This window comes from Haliaeetus albicilla, chromosome 6 (assembly GCF_947461875.1).
Source record: "Haliaeetus albicilla chromosome 6, bHalAlb1.1, whole genome shotgun sequence".
In the NCBI taxonomy this organism is placed as follows: Eukaryota; Metazoa; Chordata; class Aves; order Accipitriformes; family Accipitridae; genus Haliaeetus; species Haliaeetus albicilla.
This window is the reverse complement of record NC_091488.1, coordinates 19,695,281-19,722,097: the sequence shown is the minus strand read 5'-3', so window position 1 is coordinate 19,722,097 and position 26,817 is coordinate 19,695,281. Positions and strand designations below refer to the sequence as shown.

The 26,817-nt window shown below is 39.5% G+C and overlaps 1 protein-coding gene and 1 long non-coding RNA gene across 5 annotated transcripts in view; both read right to left on the bottom strand.

Moving 5' to 3' along the window:
* APP (amyloid beta precursor protein) overlaps nucleotides 1-26,817 on the bottom strand; it is a 233,384-nt gene that overhangs the window by 80,503 nt on the left and 126,064 nt on the right. For 2 of the 4 annotated variants that reach the window (XM_069785304.1, XM_069785302.1), the window contains exons 6-7: nucleotides 21,824-22,026; nucleotides 11,620-11,787 (exon numbers count right to left, since the gene is read on the bottom strand). In XM_069785304.1, coding sequence (XP_069641405.1) covers nucleotides 11,620-11,787; nucleotides 21,824-22,026 — 371 coding nt within the window. The remainder of the gene's footprint in view (nucleotides 1-11,619; nucleotides 11,788-21,823; nucleotides 22,027-26,817) is intronic. The other 2 variants (XM_069785306.1, XM_069785305.1) reach the window with 1 other exon arrangement.
* Nucleotides 2,687-11,613, bottom strand: LOC138685679 (uncharacterized). Its single transcript, XR_011325047.1, has 2 exons — nucleotides 4,839-11,613; nucleotides 2,687-3,912 (listed from the first exon to the last, which is right to left on the bottom strand). It is a non-coding gene; the product is annotated as an uncharacterized lncRNA (long non-coding RNA).

Here is a 26,817-nt window from a genome sequence, read left to right as displayed (position 1 = left end):
CAGGAAGAAATTTAAGTGTCAGACCGAGCAACACCAGCCCTTCCAGGCTCCTGTTGCCTGATAGGGGGTTCACCAAACACCCCCAGGCAAGAGCAGTGAATACTCTTTTGCAATGCTTAACTAACCTCGTGGATTTTCCTTCCATTACTCTAATTTTGGGGTTTTTTTCCCCACAAAACTTGCATGAGTTTTAACATTCACAACATGGTGGAGCACTGAGTTCCACGGTTTAATCAGGCTCTGTGTGAAGAGGATTCCCCTCTGTCTACACCCTCCTCTCACTGCCTCTGCAGGACACAGCAGGATTTAGCACAGGAAGGTTGAATGAGGGACAGCTCTAGCGCATTTGCCATCCTTCTCCATCTTTTATAGATTTTTTTTTTTTTTTTAATTGAAGTCTGTACAAATGTGAGTGGAAAAAACTGACAATCTAAATAACTGTCCAATAAATTACGCAAATGTAACCTTTAATTATCGAACAGGAAAAAAGGTCACCAGCATTTGCACTGAGATCAGTTAAGCCACCTGTACATTCAAGGTCTGATTTTCAAAAGCTTCTGTCTCACACATGTAGCCTTTATGGCCCAGATTTTTTGGACAATAACGCTTACTTCTTGCTGGCATGCTTGCTGGTGCGTTTCTGAACAAGTGAGAGTAGCAGGTGCTAAGAACTGGAAAACCTGATTTCAGTGCCTCATGCTGAGGATGTCAGAGCACCGAGCCCCCTCCAAAAGCTGTGCAAAACCAAATCAAACAGTGACTAGGCATTAAATGCCACATACCTGGATGCCTGAGACAGCCAGGCTGTGCCCAGGAGCATGGGAAAGGATGCAGGCAGTACATCAGTATCCAACTGCAACCTGCTCTCTCAAGCTAATGCTGAAGAGGCTCATGCTAACGAAGAGCAATACTGCATAGGAGGAGAAAGCTACTACCCCGACCTTGCGCGAAAGGCAAAAGGCTGGTGTAACGCCACACATGGCTCTCCACTACGTGCTCCCAAAAATATAGAGGGCTCAGAAACGGGCATGTAGACTCAGGGGAGCTTAGGGGACCTGTCTCATGGTAAGAAGCTCAATCACTTACGCTCATCCACCAGGGGACTAATTTGATTTAGAAAATCTCTACTGAGAAAAGATTTCTGACAACAGCTTTATCGGAAAGAAGCAACTGACATCTGATGGCTGGAAACCAAAGCTAGGCAGAAATAAGGCTGGAAATCCAGATCAGAAATAAGCCACCCACTTTCAATAGTAAGTGCAATTAAGTATTTGAACAACTTATGCAAAGACATGCTGAGTCGCCCAAAAGAATCCTCAAAAACATCCTGCTTCAGCATCTCCTTCCGAAACCCAGCCAGTGAACAGGCGTGAAAGCAAGAGGTAAAACTGGTGTTTTCTCCCTCCCTGCTTGCTGCTGGCACCGGTCCATGCCCAGCACACGTCAGAGTAGGCTGAGCTTGTGCAAAGCCAGCCGTAAGGACTCAGCATGCCTACCGCTCCTGGAACGTTTATTTGGCTGCTGGTGGCCAAAGAGACCAACCAACCTACCAACACCAACCACATCTCACTCTGCAAACAGAGACACTGTTTAAACTCTTAAAAAATAGGGTTAAGTTTCATTAAGAAGAAGTTCAGTGCCTATGTTTAGGAAAATACTAAAAGGTGAGATGAAATGGTCACATACGGTTTTGTTTTCTGTTAGATTCAGAAGCGGTCTTTTTATAAGTGGTTAGCTATTAATGTACTTTGAAATCATAAGTATTTCTCTGACAAAATAACCAGTCTGCTGAAAAACAAATAACCCTGCAAGATTTTACTCCCTATATTTATAAAGTCTGCAAATGATTATGTGACAACTTCTCCATCCACTATTAAAAAAATTAATTACCAATAGCATGTTAAAAACCCCCTTGTGATTCCAACATAACAATAACCAGCAGCTGTCCCCCCAAGAGTTACAAAAATACTAAGCCTCCCTTCTTCTGCATAAAGCAGAAACATTTTAAAATTTCTTCACTGAATAAAAGCAGAAACATTTTATTTCTTCATGGCTGTTGGCACAAAACCTATCCTTTGCACAGGTTCAATAATACAGCCAAATTATGCTCTACACATTTTGCTATTTATCAACAACTTTTACATATCAGAAGACCAGGGGGGCAAAATAAAAAAGGAAGAAAAATGCAACAATATGCCCCCAGATTCTGTTTTACTGTTTCACATAAAAATAAATAATCCATATCAGCATCTCCAGTGAAAGAAAAAACACTCACTCACCAATCTCATATGAAATGAAAGGATTAGGATATGCTCCTTTTCTGAATGACATTGGCTGTTGCATATAAGATGGGAAACCATTTGAAATGAAAGCACTACCCAGTTACAATGTAGTATTCAGTGGATGCATTCATTGCCTCTGAATTCCACATACACAACTGCCTCATTAATGAAGGATTAGGATCAAAGCTTTCAGTTGTTGACTAAGATCACAACTAATTATAGCACTTGTGACAATCACAAGTGCATACGGAGTATCTTTAGTGAGAAGGGTTTCTATTATTGCTACTGCTACCTTGTGAAATGAGCTGTTTTTACAAGATGGTATCCCCAGCCTTTTGTGAATAAACTACTCTGCTTACAGCAGGGAGGCAAAACCAATGAACAGAATCTAAACAACAGGGAAGGAAAACAATGATTACCTTTTTATTACAAAACGGACATATTACTGGCTGAATGATACAAGACAAATGAAGGCTGGGAAAGGTATATCTAAGATTGCAGCAAATCACCATTATTTTAAACGTAGGGAATAGTATGTACCAGGATGAGTTTTTGCATAAGAAGTTGTTAAGTTGAATATGATTTAATTACTTGGAGAAAAGTGTGTGCCACACTGGTATGTCTTCTAGTAAAGGTCGATACTGGGGCATAGAACAGTAAGTGTATTTACATACTATACATAAGCTACTGCATTATAGACAACTATTCTCATTCTTAGCACTGTGAGCTGGAGGACCAGCAGGCAAAGTGCCATTCCTTTTCACTTTTAATTACTTCGTCTTCATGCACTCTTTCACCAAGACAACTTTCTGAACCTTGTCTAAAACTAAGAATAAAGGGGAGTGCAGAATTCCTCCCACAGTCAACAGCACAAGGGAGACCTTGTGAGAGTGAAAACCAGACGTTCCCAGTTTTAGTATTTTACCTGTAAGCCGCAGGTTGCTGCTCATTTCTTTTTAGGGTTTTGGGGGGCAAATAGACAGCACTGGTGTGCTCCAAGGCATCACCCCTGGACTGGCAGGAGTTCTGGAAGCCAGATCTTTCACCTTGTGGCTCATCAGCACATCTCCCTGCCTGGAAGCTAACTGCAGAGCAGCAAACTGCTGATCATGACCAGAGCCTGGTACTCCTGTCCTTCAGGCCACTCAACTCCAGCTGCTCACTTTTTAATTTTCAGCAAAGATGCTCAATAATGCAAACTCCCATTAAGTTATTCATTGATATTAAGGCTCATGATCACATAAATAAAACCCAGCTGAATGGTTATCTTGCACATTTGCTTTATCCTCATGTTTTGACAACTATCTTTAAGACACCCAAAAAGTCTTTGAAAGTAAAGTGTTCTTCATAATAACTGAGGAATTCTGACCACAATGGTAGCAATTCCAAAAGCACAAAACATGGACTAACAGACTAGATAGAAACAAATATATTCTTCTCTCAGAAAAAAAATATATGCATGTTGGTACTGACTTCAGAAAAAAAAGCCCTCTGTAACAGTAGTAGTTGTATGTTCAGGGATCACATCTGAAGCAGTAAAAAGAATCACCAGTTCTGAGAGTTGACTTCTCCACTTCAATTTCAAGCTGTGTCTTAGCTTCCAAGATTTTGTTAAAATAGATGAATGTTCCTAAAGCAGATTAGAAAGCATGTTATTAAAAATGTCTACTAGTTTATTTGAAAGATAATTCCAGGCACAGGTGACATGAAAAGAGTTAATACATGAAAGACAAAACGGTGTTCCTGAGGGATGCTCTTTCCTTCTTAATAGTTGGGTTATCTCATTGTTTTTATTACTGATCAAGGCTAAACCACTTTGTCATAAAAGACTGCATATGGCTTCTGTAATATTTCATAACTTGCATTAGTATTGAAAGAATAATTACAGGTCAATGTAGCAACCTTGGCCTGAAAATATGATTAATTGTATTGAGACAGAGAAATCACATGTTTAAAAGTTACATTCCTTCTTGAACTTTACTTTGCAAAGACTGATCCTATCTTCCTTTGATGTGTTATAATTTAAATAGTTGGTATGGCATCAAAACAATAGGCAGCTTGAAGGACAGTTTCATGAAATCCCTCACAGAGACTTCTGGAAGAGGAAAAAAACCCAACAAAACATACCATACTCATATTATTCCTCATCTATTGCCTTAACTAAAGTTGATACTTGCCACCTAACCTAGGTTTAAGTTAAATTTTCTCATATAAGAATCCTCTGTGCAATAATTTCAAGATACATTTCCTATCCATGCACAGCTAGAACTTGGCAATCATGCTTTCATCACATCTCCATGAATGCAACTTCCTTTTCACCAGCCCTGACAAATGCAATTGTGCCTTGCTTATATCCATTTGACACTCGTGTCGGCCATTAATTGCTCAGATCACCCCCCTCTCAGTTCTTCAATTCATTTTGTGCTTGGGAGGAGGTCCCCAAAGCAAACTTTCCTCAAGCATCTTTGCAATACTCTGTTTCAAGGTCATTCTTTTTTTATTTGTCACCATAAGTTTAAATATTTATGAAGGAAAAAACCCCATTAAATTCTTCACCTGTTACATCAAATGAGAACAAATACAAGACAGAAGTATCCTCCCGAACATGCCTTCTGCCAAGGTTGTAAACAAGAGTCATCAAGTTCCACAGAGTGAAAAAAAAAAACCCAAACCATCAAACGAACCTGTGGTTAGATTCAACAAAACAAGTTACAGCAAAACCAGTGTCTACAATAATACATCACATTAATAAAATTCCCAGAGCTTGAAATTATCAGTAGTCTAACTCTGGTATATGAAAATATTTGCATCTTCTCCCTTTTGAATCCTAAACTTTACCCAATTGCTTTTTAAAAAGGCCCAGTCCAACCCTGGCTCCATGTGTGGTTCAAGGGTGAACTATAAGTGCGAATTTATATAGATGGAAGGAACTGTGGAAACAGAAATTAGTCACTTGCATCCACTAAGGGTGTTAGTCAAAATTAACAATTTAAAGAGACAGTAGAAGTCATCCAGTTATATCTCCTAGGCACTTACTATTAAGTGTCAAGCACTCACAATGAATGAAGAAACTGCGAAAAAATGTTTTTCTTAACATTTCCTCTACACTATTCGAAATCGGCCTCAAATGATTCAGCTGAGTTTTCATGCCAGAGAAGATAAAACCAGCAGATACAGGCAATTCATGCTGGAGACGGTGAGAGAAGGACACATTTAAGTAAAGCATTGAGAGGTAATGTCCCTTTTACTGCTAATTTGGGAAGGAGTAAGACAATTGAATATAAAAAGCCTTTGTGATGAAGCAACAGGTTGTCCTAGTGTGACTGGCTTAGTGAATTTCTAATAACTTGGGGTTTTTTATTCATTCAAATAAAAGACTTTGTACTTATGTGAAATGCTTCCCTGCAATATCACTACTTATAAAGGCAGATTTTTAGGATTTGAAATGTTATCACTAGACTGTTGTATTTTAAATCATATCTCCTGTAGTGCTGTGACAAATAAGTATTGTAGCTAGTTGCTGCGATGAATATTTTTCAGTACTAAGTGCATTGTCAAAAAAAATGCATTCCTGGCATGAAGCAACTTGCAAGCTCTGCTGCTTTTATAGACTGAGGCCTGCCAACTCCCCCATAAAGCTCACGAGCAGTGAAAGGGCAGTATCAGCCAGTCCAGCTGAACGTGCTCTGGACGTGGCCTGCTTTCTGTCTTTGAGCCTCCTACCTGACTTCAAACTCAAGCAGTATCTGTAGTTGTAGAGGTAAAACGAGCAATCACCCAGTAAATAAGACAAAGGATTAAAATGTGCTACCTAACTAAAAAATGGGTATACTTTACCATTCTGCTTACAGGAATGCACTGCAGTTCTTTAATGCCTTAGACACACTCTGGAAGTTGGCATGCAAGTTCAGCTGCCAAAATATTTTACTTCCTGCTAACTAGGGAGATGTCAAGATCCCAAACAATAAGTGGATAAAGGAAATTACTGACAACAGGATTATCATCTTATAATCTTCTGCTGTTAGAAGGTACGGACTGTTATTCACAGTACCTCTGTAGAGAAATTAAACTGGACACTGCAAAACGCTAGAAGTTGTGAATTTTCCCCTCATGTAAGGGCATGAACTGGAAACACATTAAGACTGATCTCATCAATTATCAGGGACAGACAGATACTAATCTGTAGGCAAGCTGATGTTAGCCTATATGAAAAGCAGTAAGAGTGGATCCCCTATATTAGTCTTAGTCTTGTGCTTTAGATGCAGGATAAATGAAAACAAGGCATCATGAATTCCACTCTACTCTGAATGTACCATGCCACGGCTGCAGGAGCTGCTGGGAGAGCTGTCTCCTATGCAATAACTGACAAATGAAGCACATTTAAGAGAACGGATTTTCCCAGCTTTGAAGCTCCTTGTGTCCCAAAGTTAAGACCTGAACATCAATGTAATTTCAAAATAGTATGTATTAAAAAAATATATCTCCTACAGCTTTAAGGATGTTTAACAAGCAACAATTAAGAGACAAGTGAAAAAATTTGTACAATAGATTACTTTTTAGTATGATAGTAAGATAGAAATAATTCCTTCGATAACAACAATTTATCATCTGCTTATTCTTGTCAGTACATATTCATTCTGAGGTCATTAAATCGGAATTAACTGCCTGAAAGATCCTGATGACTTCAAAGGAGCCATTATAGCCAGTCACACAGTATAAGTTTGAGTCCTTATATTGAATAGAAACTGTAGACAGTATTGAACACCCTTATTAAAAATCAATAGGGAGAGAGCATGTGGTCTGGCAGGCTGAAGGAACTGGTAACAAGATCCTTAAAGCCTTCTACTTCTAGGGCAATTATATATCAATTCCCAGGTAGCTGGGTGATGAATGAAAAAATTTGACAGTAGTAGTGCATACCCAACAGACAAATCACTTTTGTCAGACCTCAGAACGTTGGTCAAATTCATTGATAGTGGAGAGGGTCTAAGGTTTTGCATGACAGGACAGACCCGCCTTTTCAGATCAAGGCAAAGACACTTCAGCAAGGAAGCAGAATAAAACATGAATATTTTTTTTCTGTAGACAATGTGTTCAGGACATTAGTATTCAGTATTCATACTTTCAGTATTCATAGTATATGAGTATTTGTGACAACAGAACATCCCCAGGTTTTGGTTCAGTCCAATTTCAATGCATTACGAGAAAAATAAACTCATATCCCACCCTTTCACCCTTTGCCCACTATTCAAGAGAAACACAACCACTATCCACTATTTCATATTACTCTCTGTAAAATCTAACTAGTTTAGGCTGCAAAGCAAACTACAGCTGGACAAAGGAAAGACGTGCTTTTAGCACCCATCTTGTCTCCTGCCTAAGAGAGGCTCACTGTTTTTTTTATAGGACACAAGGGAGCAACAATAATGTGAACATTGGAGAGAAAAGAAATAAAGAATGGAGTAAATATATAAGCATGAAGGGTGGGGGGAGGCACAGAGATCAAATAGAAAGATTAAGTTAAGGGTGACAGGGCAGGGGGGTGGGGCAGAAAGACAGGACAGAGCAGGGGTGGCCTAGATGGAAACTCTTCTTCACTGTTTTTCTTCTTTTCTTCTGTGGGATTGGAGTGAGGGTGGTGTCTGTGCCACAGCCAGGTAAAAAAAACTTTCAGCAACATTAGATCAATACCAAAGACAAGATCTCACTTAAGTGCTGAAACATATCATATTCAGCACTTCTAATTATTTTCATTACCATTTCTATTCAGCAAAATGATGAAGAATAAGGAGAAACAGCATGGTGATACTGAGACAGGAGACGAAACCAGAGGAAAACAAAGTTAATTTAGGAACAGAAATAACAGGTGTATAGAACACACTGAACTAACATGAAAATACAGTAACAAAAATCTAACTAAAGTAGCTTGGAAAGTGTACCCTATAGACTCAAATGTTGTTTGAGAAACTACTGAAGAAAAAGAAAAAAAAAAACAACCAAAAAACCCCAAAACCCCAAAAACAAAACAGGAAAAAGCCCTCTGGTAGATCTATTTTAAAAGACAAGACCAGCTCTATTTTTGCACTAGTTGTGCAAATGAAGCCAAGCAGCTCAAGTATTCCAACTAATGGCTCAGACCAAAAATTGGGAATCCCAGAGTAAACCAAGATAACTATGGAAAGAACACAAATGGTAATGCTCTTGGCATTATTTTATTGAACTGAACTTAAGGAAAAAAAAACCAAACCCAAAACAAGTTCCATGAGATAGAGAGGAATCTCCTGGTCTTATCTGAAGATCCTAATGAATATCATATATAGCAAATTTAGAAGTTGTTTCTTATTTAATTTCTGATTCTACATGCTGTGAGAGGATTGCCAGTCTTAGAAGATCATTTATCCTCCCAAACAGCATGACCTGAACAACTTCTGCTGCCAAGAGAAGTTTGAAGGAAGGAAGACAGTCCAATTTCCAAGTTTCATTCAATCCATAATATTCTTTTTAAGATCATGGCTGAGGTCACCCCTCGTAGCGTAAGATTTCCTGCAAAAAGATCACTAGGTTGACTGGAAGAGTAATATATTAAACTCTGCTTGCTTGCTATTACAAGCAGTCGGTGCTATGATTTCACCTACAACCTGTATATGAAAGGCAACATTACTGCATTATCAAAGTGACAAATCCAAATCTCACCCCTCCAAGTTTTACTTCATGAGAATAATTCTCATGAAGTCTGTTTTGTGATGTGACCGCTCTTTTAGTCAGCAACACCCTTCCCTCTGTGTAATAATTTCGCAGCACTGTAAAACCAGAAATGAAACTCTGAGATTTGAAGTGCTGGGTGAGTAACTACAGCTCTTTATGCAAGATGCATGATCTTCAGATATCTTTGAGTCTGCACATAGTCCCACTGCAGAATTTGGACAAAGAAATGCATCCATACAGCTCAGCTTGAAGGGCAGGAGCCAAAAGCAAGCTGTAAAAACTGGATGTTTAAAAAACCTGCAATCTTGCAAGAGTCAAGGTCTACTACAAGTCCTTACTTATTGTCCAGCCTTCACAAAAATATAGATTTTTTTTTTTTAGTAATGCTGACAAAGGCAGTAATAATTCTTAATTCCTACCAGGTATGTGAAAAGGCTGACTTCTTCCAACAAGAACTAGCATATGCAGCTTTTTAGAAACTCTTATACTGACCATAAAAGCAAAATGCTCAGCACAAAAGGCCAATAGCTAGTCTTCATTTAATCCTACCTTGTTGGACATGAAACATAAGGATGAAGCCCCCCCCCCCCCCCGCCTTGTTTTTTAATTTCTGGGGAAAAGAACAGGCATTGTCACAAGAGGTGTACTATCAGAGGTAGGTGACTTTCATTTGCCTCAAATAGACCAAGGCAAACGGCTGAAGTATCCAAAGCTCTTGCAGGTAAATCATGTTCAGTCCTGTCATTCTTCCCTTGCTAAGTGAGACTACTTCCAGATGCAAAGTAGCAAAAGGTTCAGTTTCTCAGCTGTTTTCCGTTATTAGTTTTGATGGCTATCATCTTGTCTGGGATCCAATCACCACTTACACATGATATTCACCCACATTACTGAAAAAGATAATAATCCTTTACCAATTCTCTGTTGGCCATAATAGTAAAGAATAAACACAGCCTCATCTTGGCTACCTGAAACTAAATGCACAAGAGCTCAAGTGGCTTTTCTAGGCTTATTTTTCAACATCTCTCTCACTGCGGTGTTTTTTCTGTACCTCTAATCTGCATAAGCCAGCTAGCTTCAGTGTACTTTTCTTTCCTCCTTCCCTGTCTACAGTATCAACTACTTGTCAGTATCACATACCCTGCATTTTTCATTGCATAAATATTTCTTCTTTAAAATTCTTCTTTTTTTTTTCCTACTACCGTCCTCATTCCACCTGTTACAAAGTCTCACTTTTTCTTGCCTGTCACAGAGCATGCAATCAGAGGCAAACCGTGTTTTGCATCTCTGGAAACGTCTTGCCTAACACAGGAACTTAATGGTTCAAAATTTCATTCTTTTAGCAAATATATTATAGACCTCACTCAAATCTACTGCATAGTTCTTCTTTCTCTTCACTACATCTTCTGTCTTGTTGCAGAAGCTGATCACTGTCCATGAGGTACCCTCCTCACTCGCCTGGTGGTAGACTTTCTCCATGTCCTTCCATGGAGCTTTGCCATGAACAGTTCTAAAAGACGCTGAGATGAAATGCAGCTGGAGCACTGGAGCAGCAATCCTGCCTCCACAACTGCGCTTGTTCCTGCTCCAATAAAACACAGGTCGGCTACTCTGCTTCAAGACACACATAGCACACCTTGCTAGGACTCTGCATGTGTTTGTGTGCATTTTTAAGCTTCCTACTTACCACAAACATTCCTAGGTGCAGTTTGGAAAATATTTTACTAAGAGGAGCCCTAACATGCTGCTTCTGTTCTGCTCCTCCATGCCCTGTGAGCAGGCAGGGCAGTGAAATATGTACTCACTCTTTAATGTGTCAGATGTAAATGGCAGCCAATACTCTCCCAAGAGTACATGCTGGCAAGGCAGATTGGAAGGGAGTGTACCAGAGGCTCCCAACCCAAAATCCAGCTGATAAATCCAGTGTCTGATTCATCAGCTTCAATATCCTGCGATGGACAAAGCCATCCTTCTCAAACCAAAAATCACAGTGCAACACTCTTTCTTCAGGGAAAACGATTATTAAAACATATGGTATGTTAAACAAGTAAGTGGGAGGTGATTCACATCCACGTGCATCACAGTTCTCAGGAAAACCTAAAAAAATCAAATGTCATTTCTCCCCTTTTCATTGCAAACACACACAAAGTATTCAGTCAAACTAAAACCAAACAAACAAAAAGAAAAAAAAATCTGGAAATAAACAATCTGTTATTTTAATGAGCTTGTATTGCTTTGATTAAAAAAGGTCAGAAATAATACATGAAAATACGTTGTAAAAACTATGAACTATTTTTAAACTTACCTGAGGCTTCCCTAAAGTTTGTGCTTTTTCCTGCACATGCATTGTATATGCACACACAGAGACAGACAAGATGTCAGTACGCTTTGACAGAAAATTAAGAGAAGGTGAGTGTAAAGGCCTCGTCTAAAGAAGTGTTAGGCTTTCAGCTACCTACTTGCAGACCCCCGTCTACAGCACCGAGAAGTCGCCCACTACCATGCTGGGTTAGCGAGAGGCTAATGAGGATCTAGCGGTGAGCGGAGGTGTTGGACAGACCGCGGCCAGGGGTTAGTGTGAGCCCAGGCCTGCTCCCACCATGCGGGAGCAAGGGAGGCGTGGAGGGGCACTTACTGACACTGCCACAGACCGCCATGCAGTACTCCTCCGAGTCAAAGTTGTTCCGGTTCCCGCCGCAGCCGCCGTAAAAGAAGGGCGCGCACTTTCCTTCGGCCACGTCAAAGTACCAGCGGGAGATCATCGCGCGGCAGGGACCAGTCTCGGCTTGCTCAGAGCACACCTCTAGTCAGAGGAGACCCGGAGGAACCACATTTAGCATGTAAGTAGCATTGTCTCAGTTTCTTAACTAGGTACCTCTCAATGTCCACGCACGCGAGCGAGGAAGGCAATGTACCAAGGAGGTGTTTCAGGGAACAGGAAACCCTTCCCCGGAAAACCACCCCGGAGACAACGAAGGTAAATCTTGAACTGACTCAGATGCGTACCACTAAGACTCCTTAGCCTGCCTATGGTTTCATGTTTTTAGCTACTTGACCTGCAGGCACTGAGGGGTGTTGCCCTGAAAAAGCTCCAGCATGGTGGCAATGGTACAAGCGTGAAGTTGCGTCTGCTTCCAGGCCAGACGGGTACAACCACTGGCTGTCCACGGGGTCTGCCAATGGCCCCAGGCAGATTCCTGCCCAAGCAGCCCATTCCATTCCATACCTGTCTGGAAGGGGAACATCTGAAATCAGAAAGAGCCACCTTTTTTCTTGTTGTTTTTTAGCTATATTAACCCCCCTCTTGCCCAAATCGAGAAGGTTTCCTAACTTGTACAAAAGAAAAAAACAAAACCAAAACATTAATGAGTTATACACGAAAACAAATTCTCTTCAGACACCTATTTATATATAGTCACTGCCAAAGAAATTCCCTCTTGCAAGCTGCCTGGCACAGGGTTTTTAATTCATAGTTCGAGGGCTCACATATATAAAATTCTGCTGTAGCTTTAACCCATCCATGGGAGGAAATCTCATCCCCAGTGAATATATACAGGAAAAAAAATTAAACCAGTTTGTGTTTGTGTTCATTGTGAGCTGCCACAGTCTCTGCCTACATCCTGCAACACATGAAAACCTGAGGGAAGAACCAAACCACACAAATTAAAGGAAGACAAAGCAAATTCTGCCTGCAATTTGGAATTCAGCCAATTACACATGTAAACGTATAGCCCTTTACCAATAATGTTCCAAACAGACAAAAACAGTTTTATCTTTCAACATGCTGCATAAGTCGTTTCAAATCTACATAATGTTAAACACCAATACACCCCTCATTTGCTTTCATCCCACGCACTGCATAGGCAAACTGGTATGTTCAACGAGAGGCTTCTAAATTCTCTGCTTATATTTGAGTTTTGTGGCAGATCCCTAAGGGTTGCAAGGTATGAAGAAATATCAGTGCATTAGCACTTAAAATGCCCTGCATGTTCATCACCTCTCAGATGCTGGCTACAAAGAATCCTGCTTTTCAGAGTCTGTCCTGATCTATCACTTCACTCTCCCCAGGAGCACTGCTATTTATAAACAGATTTTATATCCAATTATCATTGGCAGTCAGTGTATACCTACATTTCCTTAAATATATAATGCAGGTATAATTTTACATGTCTTGAACGTATTCACATATTGTATCTACAAACAATGTCAGGAATCAATTTCAGGGAGCATACATTCGATCTAAGAGAAACAGATCCAAGTGTACACAACCATCGAGGATGTGCTACAGATGTCACAATCCTGTACCAAGTAATTAGGGGGGAAAGGAATAGCAGGGGGTGAAGGAATACTAGGGTTTTTTTACTTTAAGAGAAAACAAAGTAAGAATATTTAATTGCACAACACATTAATTAAAATTAATTGTATACTAGCATATAATTAGTTATAGACCACATTTAGTATACAAGTGTTTCTTCTGATTTATTTTAAAATCAAATCCAGCCCTGCTGTCCAATTATACAGTCAAATCTTCATGTAAAGCCAACTTTGCACAGCCTTGGAAGAGCTGCCATGTGTCAATTAAAAATGAATAGTGACTCTTGACATTAAAGAGACAGGTATAATCAAGAGAATTTTTGCTGACAGGAAATGTCATTTCAAAAAACACAAAGGTCTCAACAACTCAGTCTTTCTTAGTTAATGTTGGCTATGGGCTGACCTCTATCCACACAGTTAAGCGCCTTCTAGGTTTCCCTCAAATACTAGTTCTCTTATAAAGTCTGATTTATTTAATTTCGCATTGTTAAATGTTATCAGGATGCGACCAGTTCACAGATATAATCTGAAATTTCCTATAGGTACTCCTCTCATAGAAATAGCAGCAGAGTTGTTTTTTTTTTTTTTGCATGTGCAAAAGCAAAGGTAATTGCCCATCAAATAACTGATGCCAGTGATAACAAGGAATTGGCTCTTTGGAAACTAAAGTCATTTATACTCATGAAGATGCACTTGAACAAGCTTTCAGGAAACCACAGGGTAACATATTAAAAAGAGCAAGCCTGAAGCACTGCAGCCCAGTGTTGTGGCCAGGGACCTGCCTCCTGCCTGACCTGTCATCTCCCACCAGGCTGGTGCTGACAGTGCAGGGCAGTGGAAGGACATCCTTCCCTCCAGTCTGCACAGCCAACTGTACTGCTATTGGTGAGACCTAAATGGCAATTATTTCACTGCAGAGAGAAATGGTCTACTGTGTAAACAGTTTATGACCCAAATGAAGATTAAACAAGAGAGGAGACAAATGCTCTGGGTTACTGTTGCATGACTGCTGTGTTTAAGGGAAGCATGTTGCTGGTCCAGTCTAGGAAACTTCTTGCTGCTGTCATCCCTTTCCCAGTGTCACCGTCACTGTCCACCATTGCCTGTTCTCTGTGGAGGGCTCAGAGTATTGTTCCTTCACCCCTGCTTTGGCCAAAGTTACATTTTTAAACCAGCTTCAATGCCTGGGAAGTGGTCCCATCACTCCTTTTGGTGGGCCAGTTGTTCCTTCAATGCCTCTCCGTATCTTGTCCTTACAGAAAAAAGCCACTGCATTTGACCCTCAGTTGTACCACCTCACCTGAGAACATGGGGAAATGAAGTGCCAAGATGGGAAATTCAACAGGTTTTCTTGGGCTATTAATCCAAATACCATTTCCCCTTCCACTGGTACTGAGTATAGCAATTAATGCCTATGATGGATGAGCCACGGTATTTTCAGATATTAGCAGCAGGCAGGCAGCATAAACTGCTATATGATTCATCAAAAAATTCAAAGCTGTCTTTGCTTCATATATTAATCTTATTGCTGAAAACTGATTAAAAGATGAGTTACTTTTTGCAACTGTGTAATTCAATTTTACTTGATACCACAAATAATTTGTATCCAGTACAGCATTAATGGTGAGCTTTGCTTTGTTTAAGGAACTTGCTCACTCTCACCCCCCTCCAAAGATGCATTTTTGCCAATGGCTCCATGAAACTGGCTAAAATTAAAGAGGACAAGCCTTTGCCACAACCCAGGTTCATAAGTGGTCTAAATTCTGTTTTCAGACTCTTACAGTTTTGAAACCCTCCTTCTTTAATAGTAAAATTTCTCTTTATCTTCTCTGTGGCCTAAACCAAAGATTACAGTTGCCAATACCTTCCTTCTCTGAAATGGCAAATTCTTTTTGAGATAATCAGGAAAGTATAATTCAACTTTCCTCATTCCAAGCTTCTTATACTTATTCCAGCCTCTTGATGCTAGAAGAGTTGTTTCTAACCAAGCAGGTACATCATTCCCTAAAGGACAGTGCTGTGGCAAAGCTTTTTGAGTTGCTTTTAAATTAATAGTTATAGTGATATACTGAAAACTAATCAGTTACACTAAACATCGGCACTGACTATGTTATTTTTTCTTTGAAAAGCACAGACTTCAGCACCCTAGGAAATACACAGTCTTCAAGTATGCAGACATTGATTTATAGTGGCTTTACACAAAGTACTTCCATAAATACTCACTTACCAAAATGCTCTAAGTAGAGCTAATTAGAATTTATGTGCAAACATTTTAGATACTTTTGATGATCAGTTTTTACAGAGGGAAATATAAAATATAGTTCTGAATGGCATTTTAAATTTTTTCATTACCATATAAATTGGTTTTTTTCTGTTCCTTGAAGAAAACCCATTTCAAATCAAAGTGAAACTATAATTGCTTTATTTCAAAATCTCAACTCCATGTTTTTTTTTCCACATGGGACTAACACTTACTCTGTGAACAACAACATTTTCAATTGAGGAATCTGAAACAGAATTTAAACTTCTAATGGCGGGGGGGGGGACGACGACGGAAATTAAAACTACATTTACATACTTCTATCACTGTAAACATCAAGGTTACTCAGTATTTTCTTCAGGATTTGAATTTATTTACATGATCATGAGAACTAAGCTCATTTAAATGCTGGCACAGTCAGTCCCAAACTTTAAACCAGAAATTAAATTTGAAGAGATTTAAGAAAAAAAAGGACAAACAGGAGGAGTTAGACTACCAACTCTGACCTGTCTTGGAAGTTGGGTCCTATGTTCAGTTTACACCTCTGAAAAACCTCTTTATCCTAACGCTACAGTAGAAAGATGCCGTCATGGTGGCTTACAAATATTACAAGTTTTTTAATTTAGCCATGGTAATGGAAAATACATTGTATTGATGACTCTTTCTGTACTAACAGCCCTTCAAACTTGAAGTTGATATTGTCAAGTACATACAGATAAATCATACTGGTGGTATGAACCAACTCACTAGCACTGGTATGTGTTTGCTTTGTCTGTGTTGCTGTCAGTTTAAATTGTGTATCATAATCACACGGGACCTGAACAAGTCTTAAACAAGGACCTAAACCACTTAGCTGCTTAGGTATATGGGCTCACAATCTTACAGTTTACCATTGATATTTCACTGAAGAACAGAGTAATTGATTAATGCAAGTGAGGCCAAAGAAATAAACCTCTCAAATACGTATTGTGACATATATGCTCCACTTTATCATGCGGTAGTATATACAATATTACAACTGGAGTAATTTTGGCTTCCGTGTCTTCAGGATCTGAGAGCTATAGTTTGAGGATATTAATACACATGTACCCATATTAGTCTCCATTTTTTAACTAGCTGAGAAAAATTAGACAAGAGTAAATGCACTCTGTTTTTCTTTTAGTTATGCTGTTCATGTTCCAAAAAGGCACAATACTGTTTTGCTCAATGAATTAATCAAAAGGGAATATTTAAAGATAATTTCACTGAAACAAACTTCCTCATTCTGAATATATGGTTAGAAGAGGCAGCCAAACTTTAGTTTGAGTATTCAATGACAAAAGCTGACTTCAGAAGAGGTTTTTGGAATTAGGAGGAGACAGCTGTGAAGTTGGCACATGCTCTAGGAATAAAGTTGGTGCACAAGCTACAAAATTGCCAAAATACTTTCTACAGAGAAAGTTAAAAGAAAAAAGCAAAATGATGACTTCTAAATGCAATACTGAAGGACAGCTCTTCTAAAACTGTTAAATACCCTAAAATTGTGATTTCTATCCTGTGCAATTGAGATTGAATTTCTCTCTTTAATGTTTATTCTTAAGTTACTGGAGGGGAATATTTGGAATATGAAAAAAAAAATTAATTGTATACTTGGCTAGAATACAAAGCCTTATAATTCCCAAGTGGAACAAATACGTAAAAATACGTTTTCTATTTACTTGTGCACAACACAACTACATTTTGAACCAAGGTGCCATATAGTTACTACCGATGGCCAGAATCCAAACAAAAAGCCCAGCTTGATTTCAAATGTAGGTCAATAAAATTTCATAATTTATGTGTATTTTAGAAAAGGTATCATTTCCACATAACATCATGGTTATGCTAACATTGTGAAGGAATATGTGAGTGAATGTGAAGATTAGCACAAAAGCGCATTCCAGTCTTTTTATACAGCAAAACAAAATATTCAATTAATTACTGCTTCAATATAGTAAAACAACATTTTCTCTAGGGAAACAGATTCTTGGGGGATTTCTTCTGGCAGGATATATTTCAAATGAAACCACACTCCGCTCTCCAACCTTACATAAAACACTACTATTACTGTGTTTAGTATTTTGGTACCTTTGCCCTTGACCCAAAATAATAATAATAATATATTGCTTTTCCATCAACAAGATTACTAGATCATAAAAGAAGATTTCTTCCAATTGCAACATATCTTGAAGTATTATATCATGGTGGAATAGCTGTGCTTTAAATTATAATGTCTATCAAAAGCTATCAGTCATTTTAATGCAAATCCATTAGGTTAACTTTATCAGCTCTTGTTCATATGTTAGAGCAGATTATCATTCTTAATGAAGATCTCCTAACAAAAAAAAAGTAGAGTTATCATAATGTGTACTCTTCGTATAGCAACCTATGGATCTTAATATGGAATACGATCACACATTATCTTTTTCCAACTAAAGTATACTGCATAGTCTTGAAGCAAATGAAGAACAAGGAACTACTACTTTGAAAGAAAGATAATAACCTTTCAAAGAAGAAAGTGGGCCAAATCTATGGAGGGTGAAAAAAAGCCCAATTAATCCAGCATATGCTACTAATATTATCCCCAAATTTACAGCTGATAGGTCTAGTAATCAGGGTTAACCCCCCTTGCCTTAGAATAGATGGCAGCTGTCACTGAATGGATTTAAAGTCTTTTAGACATAAAAATCTTCAGCAAAAAAACCCCATGCTAGATGAATAAAGCTAAGAGCTACCATACAAACATCAGGCTACTTTTCTCTTGCTAGGAAACCAGCATATGGTCTCTCGCTTGCAACTCCAGATTGTAGACACAGTCAAAATGTCACGTCAAGCAGGACTGCTTAAATTCTTTCCTAACTGTTCAAAGAAATCCAGCTGAATTACAGAAAGCAAAACCAATTGCTAAAGGGCAACATTATACGCTAGACAAGGCAGGTCAAGCTTATGCTGCTGAATCCCCCATATCTGCTGATAGGTATGTGAAGAAGCTGCCAAGTGTTTTCTGCCAGGCTGCTGCGCTGACCCTGCTGCTCTCCTTTAAATGAGACCTGACTGACTGCTATGTTGATGGGAGGCACTAAGCTGAAATTGCTTATTCTTTGTTGTACGTCAAGAGAGACTGGTTTTTCTCGTCACCTACTGTGCTGAAGGACAGCAGAAATGAAATCACAAACAATTGCGCATGATGGGGAGCAGCGCTCCTGCTTGCTTTGGTCACACACTGGAAGAATCACCTGGAGCCTGGATGCCTTGGGAGCAGCTCTGTAACACTCGCAATGCTGCAACGATGGCAGTAGAAATCAAACTGCTCCCTTGCTTAAATCCTGGCAGCAGAGTCACCTCCTTTGCTCCATATAGAGACAAGAGTCAAGAGCCAAAGTTCTCCTGCAGAGCTTCATAACCAAGCCACACTTTCTTCAGCACAAATTCAGTGATAACATCTCCCGGTGATGAAAGGTGAAAAACATTGACCTGACATTAATTTCACTCTTTAGATCCCTGCAACATCAGACCCGCAATCAGCTGGATTTAACATCTGAACTTCAGCAAGAGTGTATCAAAGTTTAAACTGGGTTTGCCGCCCTACTCCATATGAACTAAGAGTAGAGATGATCCTTCACAAAAGGCAGGAAAGTGAATACTGGCAAGTACCATGCTAGGAAAAATTGATTCACATTTTTGAATAAACACTATAGCTTGTCAAAATATGGTTGCTGCAGAAACTGAATGAAAAGATTGTCCTCGTGCCAATGACCTCTCCCATTCTCTGGAAATAAGTTTGCAAGTAGTTCTGCTATGGCTACTTTGATCACGATTCATTAAAATACGCATAGAAATAAAATTGCCTGACAAATTGATTGTACAATAGCTCAAGTATCTTTAAAGTATAACATCACATTTACGCTTTTCAATTACTTCTAGCTGACGGCAATCGTTCCATTGATTTGGGGGAGAAAGGGCTCACGACCAGCCCAAATTTAGATCCTAATTTATGGTTTTGAAGAGCTGCTCTTTGTTGATTTCACACACGACAAGCAACTCCTCTCAAATTGGACAAACCCACTCACTGTGCTCTTTAATGCTAATGACATAATATTAGTCACAGCTTCATAAAGCATACATAAAACTGGCTGTAAAGTGTCTGTGAAGAGCATCCTAGGATACATTTTATGAACTGCACTTAGTAATACTTGGGAAAAGCAGCCTGAGCAGAGCTCACGTCCATGAGAATGAAACTCCAACACTTAACCCCACCTGGAAAGGCTTTCAAGGTGTCTCCATAGGATAGACCACTTCTTAATACATACATTGTCTACGAGGTACCTCTGCTTCTTTCATTTGCACTGACAGCGACAACAGCAGATGTTTGCAACAGCAAGACAACAGCAGATGCTCACCACTGAAGTTCCTATGCTGGATCTGCTGGCTGCATCAGGAGGACAGGGGCCCTGTAGGAAGCCTTCTCACAAGTGCAGCAAGGGAAGTAAAAGCAAGGGCCAAGGCTCTAAGTTATTTGGACACTTCTACATTTAAAAATAAGCAAGCATTTTGCATAGTGCAGCTCTGTCAGATGCCATTTACACACGCTCAGGGACAGTCTCGACAGGACAGCTGGAGATCAGAAAGCCCGAAGGGCTGTGGCAGAACTGTGCTGAAGACTTGCATTGGTAACAGATTGCCCTCACCTCACTTGCAGCAACACGTATTTTACTGACAGTCACCCAAGGTGGGAAATTTTAGACTTGGGAAAAAGAGGACAATAGCATTTCGTTATCAGCTAGCACGTGTATACATTTCTAAAGGATTTTTAAAAGGTGGCTTCAATAGTTTGCCTCATCTCTCTTGTATTTTACATTCATATTATTACACACTACTTTCCTGAAGGCTAAATATCTTAACCTCTTTGAAATGTCAACCTCAGTAAAGAAACACGTTCTACCTAATTTGTCCTCATTTCCACTCATCCAAAATCCCATTAAAGTCAAGTGTACTGCTTTTTTTTTTTTTCCTCTCTCTCTCAATATTCATTTACCGGCGAGAACGGGACATTCTATCCCCAGGTGGTGAAAGCTCACATATGGAAATATATTTAATTGGTTTAAAGATTTAAACATAATCTCCTCCCACCCCTTCCTCACTGAAATGGCTTTCCAATAACTGAGCAAAACACTCAACACAGTTATATACGACAGAAACGCACAAGACTGCATTGCCAGCCTTAGAAAGAAACATTTGCAAGTGATTTTAGTGAAGCATTAGCGCTTTTGATTAGCGAGCTTATGTGCATGCAGACTGAACAGAAAAACGTAAATGAAGTAACTCTGCTTTTTCCAAAGCATACCCTGGGCACCCTTCTGTCCTTGGCACGTGTGATGAATTGTAGCCGGCAGCCCTCTGCTCCACACCTGCTCTGCCAAACATTGGCACCACAGTTCAAGAGAAAAGGATGCTGCCACATGCAAAATGGGGGGCTCTGCTGGCACTTCAGTCCCAAGCATCCCCAGAGGCGGGGGTGGGAAAGCAAGGGGAGAGGAAAGGAGCCAGGCCAGACATTTTCTGCCTCATTTCTCGACTGCCCCAATCGCTGCTGTTTTTATGTTAATAACTACAAAATAACACGAAAAACAGATTTTAGAAATGAAGTGTTCTTTCTCACTCCATGTTTTCCTTTTTGGGAAATGCACTCCTATTTCCTCCTCCCCCCCAATACAACTCATTAGTTAGGTTCACTTTTCTGCATAGTTTTTTCTAAACTCACTTAATTTTACTGAATTAGTAGTTCATGGAGAAATATTGGAAAGAGGTTTCTAACAGAAATCACACAAAATTACTAATCACTGCTGTTAATATAAGAGACAAAACCAGCTAGTGCTACCTTCTGCTTTGAATTGACACTCCCTATCCTTCTACAACACATGCACAGGATAACCCACACACATACTTTTGCTGTGGTATTTGCTACATATTGCATCAAATTTTATTTAGTGCTACTTTAAAATAAAACCAACCCTTCTGCTTCCATCTGCATCATACACAACAACCACACTTCATAGACAGACACCTCCCAAGAATATTTGTAATGGGAAAGGGGTGGGGATTCAATGTGAAAATTACAGAAGCCAAAGCACGACAATGCTGCAACTTAGGGTATTTTGCTGTTTGGAACATTTTTTGTTGTAAAGGGCAAACATGCAAAGCAGCAGGATCGGTTTTCCAGTCCCAAGATAAATGCCCATGAATTTACCTCTGACAACCTCTTCCACAGACTCTGTAGTTGTGGTGGTAGTGGTTGCAATACTGGTAGTTCTTTCAGTTGCTTCCTCATACTCTTCCTCTGTCTCTTCTTCAATTTCATCACCGTCATCATCATCATCATCAGCATCTTCATCTTCCACAACGGTTAGCTCCTCATCTTCCTCTGGTTGTTCTTCTACTATTTTATCATCGCTAAATGAAGAAAATGATAATGATGTGTCAGCAACAAAATGATTTCAAGATAACAAGAGAGAACAAGTTCAGAAACTCTGTAAAGACAAGAAGATACCTGTTTCTCTATCTTCCTCCCTCCCCTTTAAATAAAAAAGAAAGAATCAGAGACTCCAGAACGTCCCAACGAGTAAAAAATCAGAAATGCTAAAAACCCCCCAAAAGTCAACATTAGCAATGCAGTGAGAAAACTAGCAAGATGCCAGACTGGAGCTCCTCCTTTTGCACAGGGATGGCAAAAGAATACCCATCAGCAATACAATATTTTGACAGCTGAATAACACTCCAAACATGCTTGCTCCACGCTACTGTCAACAAATCAATTTTTATTTTGAAAGAAGCTCAAATTAGCGCAAAATGCACTCAGCTGGTAGGTATGCAGAAGCAAGAGAGTTCCTCAGGACTTGCTCACCCAGGAGACACCTCATCCAGAGGCCAGCTGTGGACTACCTTGCATGCCTTTTGCAGAGGACTACCAAGCGTTGAACTGACGGGGAATTGTCTACACTGACTGCTGAGTTTTTTGTTCTGTTGTTAAAAGCGTTGTGTGAATGGAATTGCTTGCAGAGCTGTCTGTTTTCACAAAGGACAGGACAGAGACAGTTGACACATGATGCTGCAATTCACGCTTAGCTGACTGTTGATAGTTTTTGTCTTTGAGGTTTTATCTCCAGCACAGCAAGCTCAGCTGAGATGTTCTGCACTACCAACACTGCTGTACAACTGATGTGTAAGGCCTCCATAAAAGACTCATGGTACTGACGTGTGTTAGAATGGCAACACATGCACCCCTACTCTCACAAAGAAATATCAAACTATTGGGCTAAATATTGTTATCCATCATAGTACTTTAAATTCATATAGCTGCCTAAAATCCTCAGGACTTTAATCAGTCTTGGACGATAGGAGGAAATAGTGAAGTTGACTATCAAATGCATTTGGTGGCTTAGTGTGTCAAGAATTTTCTGGGGTTACTCTTTGTTCTGAATGATATAGGAAACAGGCCAAAAAATGTATGCTTGGCTACTGCCACTGTTGCTTTTGAAATGCCTTCTAACTCAGTGCCCAGCTGTGGCAAGGTTTTGGGTTTGTTGAATCTGATCTTCTACTTGAAATCTGCTACTAATGAATAAATGATCTTTAAATATTCAAGCATGCAGTGACTTTTTGTCACCTTCATACACAAGTGGTTTTGCATCTTTTTCATAGCATCACATATGCTTGAACAGCCTTTTAGGTGAAATTAACAACTTCTCTCCTTCACCTCATTTTTGAGACCAAGCCTGTAATATTTCATTTCATAATATGCTGCCTACTACAACTGTGCAAGTGAACTCAGAGCAAAAAGGAGGACAGTATGATTTTTCTTAATAGGGTATTAAGAAATATTGATAAAATCTTTGTATGCCACAAGCCTGACTCTACTAGAAGAAAGTTAAGTCTTTATACAAACTAGAGTGAATCCCTTGTTCCCTTCTCCCCAAAATATTTGGCCTCCAGAAACACAAGGGACTTAAAGTAATAGTGAAGCTTTCCACTGGGGGAAGCCCAGGTAGGTTATACAAATGGATGTGGTAAAAGCTATCTTGCAGAAGAGTCTGCGTAAGGGATGACCCGTTTCCATTTACATGGGAGAAAGACTTAAGAAGGGGCACAAAACCACTGAGTTCTTCTCTTAATTTTTCTTTATTTCTAAGAATTGGCTTAGAAATTTCACCATCTCCACTGTTCGGTTTTCTCCTGGAAATCTAATTTCAGTATATCTGAAATTTCCAATGTTGTTTTTAGAAACTCCTTTCTGAACAATGTATTTCTTCTGGTTTTATTTTTCTTATCAAGTATTTCACCTTTTTATGAGCATGAAATAAATGCTATACGTACACCACCTTTCAACTGCAAGAGTGAGGTGGATTTGTAAAGTCCAGTATCTGTTTCTGATCTCCAGGTTAAGGGGCTTCTAGTGTTGGCTAGCTACAGACATTTAAACAAGGCACACTGAGTATAAGACATCCAGATTTTGATCAAGAGCATCAGACACCATATGCCTTTCAACATTAAAGAAAGCTGCTCTCTGTCTTTCTCTCACCTAAGCTACAAACACAGCATGCTTTAAAAAAAGTGCAATTATTTTTCCTCTTCCTTTCACATGAATGATCACTCTCAGATAGTGGCAAGCTTATGAAGTTAAAAAAGAACAACAAAAACAACCTAATGAAACAAAGTAAAATCAATTAAGTCACATGGAAGGCCACCTCAAACATGATTTGTATGCATGCATCCAATATCCATCTGTTTTTAGCTACACAAAAGCAATCAACTCAGGTATGTCAGTCCACAGCAATCTGCTGGGAAATTCTCAGCATCAAAGCCAAGCTAAGCTTCCTCCCTCGCACCCCCTCCCTTTTTTTGGGGGGTGTGATGGTGAAGGGGACAGGACGAAAGACGACAGTTCTCTGTGTGCACTGGTTGGCTGCGCCTGCCGTTACAGTGCGCCCTGGTTTCCTCTCCAGTAACTCACCAGAAGTAAACACTTAAAAGGTAGCCCCCACCTACATCCCCTTTATGACTTGCTGCTTGCTGAAGAACTAGACATCTGAGAACATAAAAAAAGCCAGAAGTGATGGAAGACTATAACAGTTTATGGGATCAGGCTCCTGAAAATATTCTAAAAAGCTTGCACAAAAATATTCTAGAATATTCTTTCTACTGTTTTGATCACTCCTAGAAAAATCATATTTCTGGCTAGCAACATAATCTGCAGGACTCAATCACAAGAGTAGTATCTCACAGGATTATATTTTATTGCAAGTTTCAAGAAAAAGGAAAAATGAAAATAGAAGTGGTTTTGCCTTAGATTTAGATACCTAAATGGAATTGAAAGCCTTGCTATATACTTATAGAATTAAGACACCTGAAATTAGGCTTTAGAAGGTCATTTCCGTATTTAACAGTTTTAAAAACTCTCTTGTATGGAAGTGTGGAGCTATACTCAGGTTCTAAAGTATGCCAGGTTTTCTCTAAAAGTAATTATTTTCCCAGCTGTCTACTTTATTTTATTTTTATTTATACAAAGATGAGTTAGCGTCTTCCCCTATAGTACCGTCTTCCAAAGAGAAAAGGATGGGGAGATGAAGTGTTTTACATTCTCTTAACAAGCTTCTTTCCTGAAGCCAAATACCAGAAACTAACTGGACTGGCATTATTCTGATGGTTTAATCATGCTCATCTATACCACATAGTATAACACACCAAATGGCACGAATACACAACAGTCAGGGACGTATCCTAGCAAAGCCTAACAGTAACAACAGCAACAGTTTCACATTAGATATCAAAGCTACCCACTAATTCATGCACTCCTAAGAGTCAATCACAGTAACTGCTCAACAGTGCAAGCAGAAGATGACCACATCTCCTCAAGAGGCCACGGTTATGACAGGCATGAGAAAAATCAACAATGCCAAGTAGTCTGTTAGCAGTGCTCCTCAGGGGCCGGGGACCACAGGGAAGGAGGAGGTGTCCCAGTATTTGTCAGCAATCAGGGGACTTTGAGCCTCATGCTTGAAGATGCAGGTTTAGTATAAACAAATGCTGCATCTTGATGTGCTTCTGTTCTGAACAAAGACAGTGGGTGGACTTTACGTATTTTTAGTATTAGCAAAGGTACTACGTCTTGTAAAAAACATGAAAAAATATGCTTGGTTAAGCATATGATATGATAACCACTGTTATCATCCTAGCTCTTCTTCAGAGAGCATGCATGCAAGAGGGATGATGGAGAATAACAGAGAAGGGAATGAACTTATACTACAACATCCAGCATAAAGCATCAACTCTTCAAATGGGGGCAAAACCCTCCCTGTTGCACTGTCTGCAGAGCTGTTTCTCTCTGTCATGCTAAGTGCTCTGGTACCATTCACATTTCTCAGTTAGCACCACCACAGTGCTGTTTCACCTTTCACCTTAGTAATCAGTTTAAATCCACTGTTTTCAAACAAATGTTTACTACCAACTGAATGTGGATGCTAATACTTTTCATGTTTCTTACAAGACATCATACTTTTGCTAATACTAAAAATACGTGAAGTCTACCCACTGTCTTTGTTTGCAACAGAAGTCTTGGAGTTTTATTTAATATATGTAGCAAGTGTGCTTACTTCCTGGTATTATTATCACATTTTACCTTCTTTGGTAAACAGGCATGACTTGGTCTTGTTTCCCCTGGAACCACGATACCTTGACAGCTTTTTCTGTATATTCCCTTGATACCGTCCCAGCCAGGGTTTTATTAGCACTACAGACTACAGTGTCTCATTTACAAGAAATTGTTGACATTTCACCTTAGCTTAGTGGTGCTGCTGACAGGATTTTTCAAAGGCTGCTCAAAAAAATTACTTGATGCACCGACAAGTTCACAGATTTGTAAAGCCCTATTGTCATCATCACCATCTGAATTTAACAGAGAGGAAGGCAATATATGTTGGCTCTAGACAGTTGTGGGAATTAACATAGGAGAAGCAATTGCTGCATGTAACTTGCAGCCTGTGCTCTTTCAGCCTAACAGGCTGAGCTGATAGTAACTTATGCATCCATAACCTTTACTACTGCAGGTGCCATCATCCCGATTTCCAGCCTCTTGGGCTTCAGGTTCCCAAAAGCACAAAACCCGCACCCCTCTATAGCCTCTACAGCTCCCCCAAATGTGCTCCAGGGAACATGTGATGGGACTGGCTTGTCAAGTATTCGGCCTAG